At 35.3% G+C, this 10,334-nt stretch overlaps 1 protein-coding gene across 1 annotated transcript; it reads right to left on the reverse strand.

Annotated features, from left to right (window-relative positions):
- Positions 1–10,104, reverse strand: LOC107847999 (CTL-like protein DDB_G0274487). Its single transcript, XM_016692648.2, has 7 exons — positions 9,729–10,104; positions 5,290–5,756; positions 3,384–3,567; positions 3,042–3,266; positions 2,787–2,903; positions 1,302–1,535; positions 1–562 (listed from the first exon to the last, which is right to left on the reverse strand). The coding sequence occupies exons 1-7, from the start codon at positions 9,807–9,809 to the stop codon at positions 353–355; spliced, it is 1,518 nt and encodes a 505-aa protein (XP_016548134.1). The 5' UTR covers positions 9,810–10,104; the 3' UTR covers positions 1–352.
- Positions 10,105–10,334: the final 230 nt, after the last annotated feature.

Consider the following 10,334-nt stretch of genomic DNA (forward strand, 5'->3'; position numbering starts at 1 on the left):
TGAACAATCCACAAAGAAAAGAGTCTTATATATTCACATTCAAACATCTTTAACCTTAAAAAGAAACAAATAATACCTTAAGTTACAAATACAAATACAAATACAATTGTGAAGGACAAACTTCAAAAGTTCTCCAACCACTCTAAAAACCTAATAAATTCAAATTTTAGAAGTAAAAAAAGACAAAACTATTGGGGATATAATTAAACTGAGGCTTTTCCCTTCCCCTTTGAGAAGGGAAATAGACCAGAATGGATTGTATCTAATCTACATTACATACCTATTGACAAAATCAAAAAACTAATACATGAAGACAAAGAGATAAGACATGAATGTTCTAAAAGTGAGGAATTCAGACGGCAGTTTCTTGCGTTTGGCTGTCGAATCTGCTGGTCAATACTTGTGTTGCCCGTGAACTTCTGTGTTGTAATCGTTGATGCAGCATCTCCGACATCTTGTTGAAAAACTCCGCATCCCATCTTTGTATTAACACAGGATCTTCCGCGAAACAGATATATATGGATGTCACCGCGCTTTCCACCACAACTGTAGCCAGTCCGACCTGAAAACCAATATCGTATGTCATAAATAATAGGGAAGACTCTGAGTCCTGGCGTGAGAGGTGTGAGCCACAAGGATCTCCAACATTTTTCGCGTCGACCATCTTATCGGAAACAAGCTTAAGTTTCAAATAGTGTGTATTGGTGATCTAGGCAACTAACTTGGCAACTAATAATCATTGCTTTTTATCATTGGTTTTGGGCTTTTTTTTTCTGGAGCTGAGGGTTCTATTGGAATAACCTATCTACCTCTTGAGGTAGGGGCAAGGTCTGTGTGTGATCTACCCTCCCCATACCCCACTTTGTGGGACTACGCTGGGTAATGTTGTTGTATTTTATAATAATTGGTTTGACCTGTGGTGTCTCTCGCATCTCGACTATCTCGTTGAGTACTACATCCCACCAACACAGGTACCGATAAGTCTCCTATCAAGGCTCGGACCGATGGAAAGAAATCACCTAGTTTTTGTCACTATTGGAATTTGAACTTCGGTGTCTCATGACTTTCAACCACTTTATCAATCGTTAGGTCATACACACGGCTCTCTGCATTGATCTAGGGTCACTTGTCAATTTATACAGCTATTTTAAGATTAATTGAACTGCTTTCTCCACAAATACAAAAGCATTGATTGATATGTGCACAGGGAGTTATTTCAGACAATTTGAAGAGAAAAAAGAGGCAATCACTGTCAGACATTAAAAGTAATACGGGAGGTGCGGTTGCTGACTATGACTTACCAAGATCATTCCCATCAACATGGACGTAGAACCGACCATCATCACTCTGTCAGGATGCTTGATCCTTGTCCAAACTCCTGCACAGGTTCCGGCTACCAGCCCACCCACAAGAGTTCCCATCAATATAACAGCACCTGAGCAGTCATAGGCAATAAGTGCTTCAACCCCAGTTGATTGGAACAACTCCCAGGCATCTCTTGCAGAGCGATTAAAGTTTTTACCATAAACTGCAATCTGCAAGGAGTATGTTTGAAATATAGCATCAAATTCAGTAACTAATTGACATCTGCTTCCGGCGAAATTTTCAAATATTCACTACAATTCAAAATTTCTTATATTTTTATGCGCAGCAATGGACCAAAACCAACAAATTAGTTACCCAAAGAAATAACTGATTAGTGCATGTGCCACTTTACATCACATGTTTCATTAAAATCCCTGTATCACCCCTAAGTGGGATAAATACTTCAGATGTAACTTCTAACCTGTGTCGCTCTCTAGCTACTCCAAAGATTTATTATCATCCATGAATGCAATACTTACACGTCTAATTGCCAGAATATAAAACATACTCGAGACTTCATCACTAGCTTGTCATGTGTTAAATTGAATAAATGTAAGTGGATCACACTAAACACAGAGATAGGGAAGAGGAGAAGAAAAAGAAGATTTAACAAAGAGTTAGCACACACTTGGCAAACACATCTTCTATTTAACAAATCCTAGACTACAACCAAATACTATAACTCAATTGAAAGATTCCTTTATTAAAGCAATATCAAAGCCAATTTGCACAAATCTCAACTCATACGTCCTGCTACAATCCACAGGTACAGTTGTTGGTCCTGGTCCTCAAATATAGAGAAAGCTCATGATGTATATTGTGGCTGGAATGTGAATGTTGGATCTGCATTCATTACTCCTATGCCTAAACCACCCAGTCATCCCTTTGGACATAAATCAAACAAATGATGTTACAACGAATACTACAGGAAAAAACAAAAACAAGCTCACTGGAGACAGCAATATCAAAGCAGCAGCTACTCTCAACCCAATCGGAGACTATTGATCTCTGTATTAAGAGAGGATTTCCACTCAGTCTCTTTCAATATGAGTAAAAGGGAAGTACCACTACATAAGATGCAAAGGAGAAGTAGGCAGGGGCACAGTATATTCGTAGATATTGAATCCCCTTCGCTGGAATGTTAAGTTGTCAAAATTATTTTCAAAGTATATTAGTAGATATTGAATTCCTTGGCTTCTTCACATGTTTACTTCTTTATATTTTAAATCCTTTTGAAAGTCCTGGCTGAAAATAAGTGAATCTAAGTCTGTTAACGTATGTTAACTAGATTGTCATTATCTTCTTTTTAACACCTTCATGAAAGTGTCCCATTTGTAGGGGCATATTTTTCAAATATGTTGAAGAATCAACCACGACATCAGTGGACAAAAGATATGACACTAAAATTATTAACAAACTACCTGGACATAAGCATATTTATTGAAGAAACGGACTAAGGTCTCAACCAAATGAAATAGGAAATCGACGCAGCAAAGCAAACACTCATTCTTGCCAATCTTTGATCTGACTCCTCTAATCTGCATAACACAAAACCGCTTGTCAATCCTAACTGTCATACGTGCAGTTAAGCAATATGTAAGAGACTAAGAAAAAATTTTACTTTTCATGTGAGAAGTTAATATAATGGACGATTGGACAAGAACAGATTGACCAACCTTCCACCGTAATGTCCGGATGGCAGCTGTAAAAAGTGATCCGTAGCAGATGCTGCCAAATGAGGTTGTAACAGCATAGCGTAAGGATTTCTTCAATGGTTTGGGAGGCATTGAGGTTGCTTGTCGACCACCATGAATGAGAACGAGAAACACCATGCCCGACACTATTACATGAACAATGTTACACAGAACCGCACCAGTCCAAAACAGACTCACACAGAATACCTGTACAAAACACAAGCAATCAACAGCTCATGCGCTTGGCAACATGATCAATATAAATTTGATAGTGACTAAACCCTAAAACCAGATCAAATGAAGAGCAAAAACTTGCCAGCTCACCACAAGAAGCCACCAGCGACCACCATCACCAATACTAAGTGCTACAACACCAGCTACTCCAAAAGACCAAAGTACTAGCCATGAAAGCATGACCAGCATGAATGCACATGAGACTCCCATAACTTCAGGAAGGCTACACACCATCTTCACACCTCTTTGTAAAACCAACATGGTAAATGGAAGTCTGCAAAATTGGGGGAAAGAAATATTTTCACAAAACTGAAACTTATGTAACAGAATAGGAGCCTTGGAGTAACTAGTAAAGCTGCTGCTATGTGACTAGGAGCTCACACATTCAAGCCGTGAAAACAGCCTCTTGCAGAATACAAGGTAAGGCTACGTACAATAGACCCTTCTGGCCCGGCTCGGCCCTGGACACCGCGCATAGCAGGAGCTTTAGTGCACAGGGCTGCCCTTTTCTGAAAAAACTTATTCAACAGTTCCTTACCTGGTAAAAATTGTCTCGACCACTGAATTGATAAGCTTTCTGAGCCTTAGCCTCCTCCTTATACACTACGCTTCCTGAGTTTAGGAGAATTTACACAAACCTCTCCATAGCTTTAAAGCTTATGAGGCCATCAAATTTTTTTGATAACCGAGAAACCTTCAAGGGTCAGTGGTGCATGGTTCGAAACTTGGAGGACTTTTCCACTTAATGACAGGCTTTTATTTGCCTCACGATTCAAACCTATAATTTTTTTAATTGCCAACCTAAACTATCCTAGAAGTTACTAAAAGGGAATATGGTCAAATATAAAGGAATCAAATCGTATGGTTCTTTTCTTCAAGGTCTCCTTCAGACTTTTTAATTTCTTCACTGACAAGTAATTTCATGAAATACATCCATTTTTTGTACCATTTAATGCATATTACCTCAAGGGAGGTCACTACAATTTAAAAATATAAAAGAACATCATGGATGTGGCAAACTAAAAAGGTGCTTATCATGATGTGGCATTTTATTTCGGAGAATGAAAGTACAGACCTGTCAAATGTAACTTTGCATGAACTAGAAATTTTTAAGGGTTAATTTTATAGATGGTCAATCAACTTTTAGTTTAAAGTTTATAGCACAAAAATTACTAAACTATTTTTCAGTAAGTTAAGTTACTCAACTGTTACCAAAATATCACAAAAATCACTAAACTATTTTTTGTAACAATAAAGCCATCCAATGTTTCATAACACTAAATGTCACTAGGAGGAAGTAAACGAGACATGTCCTATTATACTTGGGCAAAGTCAAGTGACTTAAGTGTTACAAAAAATAGTTTAGTGACTTTCGTGATACTTAAGTAAAGTTGAGTGACTTTTTCTTTATAAGAAAAATTTAGTAACTTTGGCACTAAAGTAAAAGTTTGAGTACCCATCTGTAAAACTACCCCAATCTTATCTTCAGGGAAAGCAACCTCCTTTCAAATGGCAGGATAACTTTCTATCCTAAAAACTTCATGATTGTTGTATTACTATAGACTTTGAACCTGATTTCATTTAAAATCAGGATAACGGAACTGACTCCAGATACGATTTCTTTCAATAAAACTAATCTGCAGATGCTCCAGCAGAAGACAGACATGTACATTACAAACGGTAGATGGCCTTCAAAATATGCATATAAAGAAACCGCTGTTTTCCCTTTATATGTAAGGAAAAACTTTGTAAAGTTCTCACTTTATACAATCCCACAATAACACAACTTTCTCCAAGCTGGCGTTTTAGAAAGTAAGTTTGGGTAACGAGTTGCATATTCACTTCGTTTAAAAAAAGAAAGACTAGGCCAAGATGGATAAAGATTAGATATTTTGTCAAAGAGAATTAAACTCGGATAGAAGCCAATAAAAACATAAAAGCTAGATTCTTTTCTGTTTGCTTATTTTTAAAAAATCATGATTGTTTCAAGCTATACCTGTCTATGACTGATATTACGTACAAAAACTGCAATGCTGCACCAACAGCAAATGCAACACCCCAGAAAAATTGCTTCTGCCAGAAACACAGCACACTGATCACAGCAAGATATGTTGTCAAGATGTGAACCGAGAACTTCATCATATTATTAGCACTTGAACCAAGCAAAACCAACCAAGCCCATGCCAGAGCTGTTCCCACTGCACCAGCCACGGCATACAAAGGCCAAAAGTCCTCAGTCAAACCAGGCTGATTCTCAAGGATCATTTGCGTGAATCTATCAATTTTGAGCCTATCCTTTTCCCTAAACCTGTTAAACCCCATTATTGCAAGTGCCACGCCTACCAATAGTAGATGCAGCATGAATACCCCCATCCAAAACACATCTCGCCAATGCCGTGAAACTTGTGAAATAAGTGGTCGGGATCTAATATCATCTCCACTCGCACCATTCCCCGCCATATTCTGCGGTCAAATAGAAAAATAGATAATAATTAAAATCTGAAATTTCTCAATGTCTGCATAACACAAGCAGAACTCGGTTAGTACTCAGTACTCCCAGCCCGATTCCAGTTTATATGGTGGTTTCTTATGCGGTTTAAGATGCTAAATTCATTTTAGTAATTTATTAGTGCTCGGAGAAGAATATATTAAAGTATGATTGAACCATGAGTTAGATAGAGAAACATCACGTCAAACTGGAGAGTCTGCTAGTCAAGAGCCAGAAGTTCTCTTTCTTTTCTTTTGTTCGCTTGGTGCATAGTGAACATATCTACTTGTATCGATCGATAATTGGTAGGATTTTTTGGAAGGTTTAATGTAAAATGGCACAGAATTTTTTAAGGATAACATCAGCCTGGTATGACAATTAATTGCTTTTGATTTATCACAAAAACATAACATATTACATAAAAGTTTAATACATGAATAGTTAAAAAAATTAAAAATCTTGGAAATTGTACAGAGTGGGATGGTATCAAACCTTTTGAAACGTCCCAAAATGTAAATGGTAACAGAGGGGGAGTACTGTATCCTAACGTATAAATCTAACTCAACTTCAGCAACAAAATCTTAAAAGAAAATCATACCACACAAGAAGAGAACTAAAGCAATGTTGAATTTCTACTTCAAGAACTTGCATCCACTGTCTATTTTCTTTAGAATTTGAGACACTTAAAGCAACTCACACTCTGAATTGACACACAAACTAAAGAAACTAAAATCCAAATAATCCAACACTCTAAATACACAGCCAACTATGTACCGCACTACAAATAAAGTTGCAAATTCATCACATAATTCACAAAATTTACACCAGACATCACAAGCACAATAATGAATTTTGATTGTCAAACAACTTGACATACATAGTAAGCAATGAAGAATCAGTAGTGAAAGTTTGAGTAATGATACACATACTAGTCTGATTCTTCCTTTCCGAAATGTCCAAAATGTTTGAACCATTCAAATTTTTTACATAATTTTCACAACTTTCATGAACTTAAATTCACTTTTAACCAATCAAAATTCAAACTTTTGATGTGATGATTTCTCCATTAAAATAATTTTCCAAAGCACCATTTAAACATTTCATTCCACTGCCAGTAATATAGTAGTTAATCAAATTAACATCTTAAACTCAGTTCCAGTCAACACCATCATATATATCAATGAGAATACCACTAGAGCCCCGGCTATGCGTAGGGTCCATGGAAGGGCCAGACCACAAGATTCTATTGTATTGTACGTAGTCTTACCTTGCATTTCTGCAAGAGACTCTTTCCACGGGTTGAACTCGTGACCTCCTGGTCACATGACAACAACCTTACTAATTGCTCCAAGGCTTCCTTCGAGATGTACAAAATGTTTGAAACATTCCAATTTTTAATATAACTTTCACAACTTTGGTGAACTTACCCTCCCCAGTGTATTCACAGCCTCTCTACTTCCTCGGAGGTAGCGGTATGGACTACGTACATCTTGCCCTCCCCAGACCCCACTCTTGTGGGAATACACTGGGTATGTTGTTGTTGTTGTAACTTTGGTGAACTTAAATTCATTTTTCAACTAATCAGAATTTAAACTTTTGATGTGATGGTTTCTCTACTAAACTAATTCTACAAACACCATTTCCTTCTACTACCAGTAACAGAGTAATAAGTCAAATTAACATCTTATCCGGTCAACACCATCATATCCATGAGAATACAATAAACGAGAGCATGTGTGGATGAGCTTATAATTTATGACTTTCAAGTTTTAATAGGCTTATTTTTGTTATTTTGGCTTAACAACAAGTGCTTAAAATATTTTTTTATAATCTTATCCAAACGCTACAAAAGTACTTAAAGCTAGTATTTTTACTTAAAAGCACTTAAAATAAGTCAATTCAAACAGGCTCCGAGTATCAAATTCAGCATACAAATTCTCACACTACCTCTAACATCTACCAGCTAAAAAACATAAATTTAACAAAATCAAAGCAATTTAACTTTTAAAGTAATCCAACACTAAGAATCCACTGCCACAGTGAAAATCATACTTCCTCCATTCACTTTTACTTATTACATTTTACTTAACGAGAGTCAATTTTGATAATCTTCAGAGCTGAATTGAATTAGATTAATTCAATATTTTCAATTTAAAATTTAGATGTTCAAAAACTATAAGTTGCAATCCTCCTCATATTAATACGATGAAAACAAAATCCATACAGTTGACTCTCGAAAAGCGAAACGTGAAAGTAAAAGTGAATGGAGAGAGTAAATTTGACAAAATCAAAGCAATTTAACTATACCCAACACTCAAAATCCACAGCCAGAGTGAAAAATTCAACTTTTTTTTTTTTTGTAAATTCAACACAAAATTCAGACTTTACATCACAATCACACTAGTAAAAATATCACTCTAAACTAAAACAACCACTACATTCACCCAAATAAGCATAAAATTACACTACTAATAAACAATCAATTGTTAAAAAAAATCATTCTTCGGTTGATGGTGGGAAGTGCCAGGTAATCCCGTGGGAATCAGTCAACACTACAGTTATTAAAAAAAAAGCTTCCTGTTTTGTTGGGCATCCCGCGGAATAAATCAAGTGGTCAAAATTAGCCCAGACACTACAATTATTTTTTAAAAAAACTTCCCTTTCCTATTGTCAGTGTGAGATGGCATGTAAACGTGAAATTAGTGAGGTGCTCGAAAACTAACCCGGACACTATAGTTATAAGAAAAGACTTCTTTTTTTGTTGCTAGTGGGAGATGACAGGAATCCCGTGCAATCAGTCAGGTGGTCAGAATCAGCGACGTGGTCAAAAATTGACCCAGACACTATGATTATTAAAAAAAAAAAAACTTTACTTTCTATTGTTGGTGAAAGGTATCAGTTATCTCGTGAAATAAGTCAGATGCTCGAAAACTAACCCAAACACTATGATTATTTAAAAAAAAACTTTACTTTCTGTTGCTGATGAAAGGTGTCAGGTATCTCGAAAAATAAGTCAAATGCTCGAAAGTTGACCCAAACACTATGATTATTAAAAAAAAAAAAAACTTTACTTTCTATTGTTGATGAAAGGTGACAGGTCTCGTGAAATTAATCAGATGCACAAAAACTGACCCCGACACTATGATTATATAAAAAAATAAGACTTTACTTTGGTGAAAGGTGTCAGGTGTCTCGTGAAATTAATCAGGTGCTCGAAAACTGACCCAAACACTACGATTATTAGAAAAAAAAAACTTTACTTTACGCTATTGGTGAAAGGTGTCAGGTATCTCAAAAAATAAGTCAGATGCTCGAAAACTGACCCAAACATTATGATTATTTAAAAAAAAAAACTTTACTTTCTATTGTTGATGAAAGGTGACAGGTCTCGTGAAATTAATCAGATGCTCAAAAACTGACCCAGATACTATGATTATATAAGAAAATAAGACTTTACTTTCTATTGTTGATGAAAGGTGACAGGTCTCAAGTGAAATTAATCAGATGCTCAAAAACTGACCCAGATACTATGATTATATAAAACAATAAGACTGTACTTTGGTGAAAGGTGTCCGTATCTCGTGAAATTAATCAGGTGCTCGAAAAGACACTACGATTATTAAAAAGAAAAACTTCACTATACTTTATTGGTGAAAGGTGTCATGTATCTCGTGAAATTAATCATGTGCTCGAAAACTGACACAGACACTATGAGTATTACAAAAAAAAATTTACTTTACGTTGCAGGGGAAAGGTGTAAGGTATCTCGTGAAATTAGTTAAGTACTTGAAAACTGACCTGGACACCAGTAAAAAAACATCAATTAAACTAAAACAACTACAACATTCACATAAATAAACATACAAATTACACAAATTAACATAAAAAAAAATTGAATAATTAATTAAAAAAATTAACAAAAAAGTGTAAATAGTAAACTGATTTACCGGCGGCGGAGCAACGGCGGAGGGGGAAGCGGAGCCGTCATAAGAGGAAGAAGAAAGAGAAGAAAACTGAGAATCACTCATAGAGAAAAATTGACTAATGATCTGGCGATTATAACAAAGTGAAGAAAAAAAAGTAACATTTGTTGTATAAATTGTTCATAGAGAAAAAAAAACTATTATAGTTTATGAATAAATAAAATTATGAAGTGAAGTTAAATTGAGAATTTAAAGAGGAAGGAGGATAATTATAAAGAGTCAATGGAAGTTTATTTTAGGGATTTTGAAATTTGACAACTAATTCACTGTTTTCCACTTTATATACTTCCTCCATTTTCATTTTATTTGATCTCTATACCATAAATATTTCAATTTATTTGTATACATCAAGAACAAAATTATAGTATATACTTTCTTTGCTATTCTTAATTTAAAGTAATAATAGTAGCTAAATTAAAAAAATTTAAACAATATTAATAAAATTAATTTAATAAGATGCTCCTCTAATTAGCACTCAAAAGTGTGATCTAATAGTTTAATAATATCCCAACAGACAAATTTTCCTTTCTTCATTTTTATTTGCTTCTTTTGGATGGGCACATCCCTTAA

The sequence above is a fragment of the Capsicum annuum genome, chromosome 11 (assembly GCF_002878395.1).
Source record: "Capsicum annuum cultivar UCD-10X-F1 chromosome 11, UCD10Xv1.1, whole genome shotgun sequence".
In the NCBI taxonomy this organism is placed as follows: Eukaryota; Viridiplantae; Streptophyta; class Magnoliopsida; order Solanales; family Solanaceae; genus Capsicum; species Capsicum annuum.

Bases quoted from the DNA above. Each gene is read 5' to 3' on its own strand.
- LOC107847999 (XM_016692648.2), bottom strand. From the start codon at position 9,809: ATGAGTGATTCTCAGTTTTCTTCTCTTTCTTCTTCCTCTTATGACGGC. The intron at 1,536-2,786 runs GTAGTTTGTTAA...TACTCCTTGCAG, and splicing joins ATAAATATGCTTATGTCCAG to ATTGCAGTTTATGGTAAAAA. The intron at 563-1,301 runs GTAAGTCATAGT...ATTGGTTTTCAG, and splicing joins TGTTGATGGGAATGATCTTG to GTCGGACTGGCTACAGTTGT.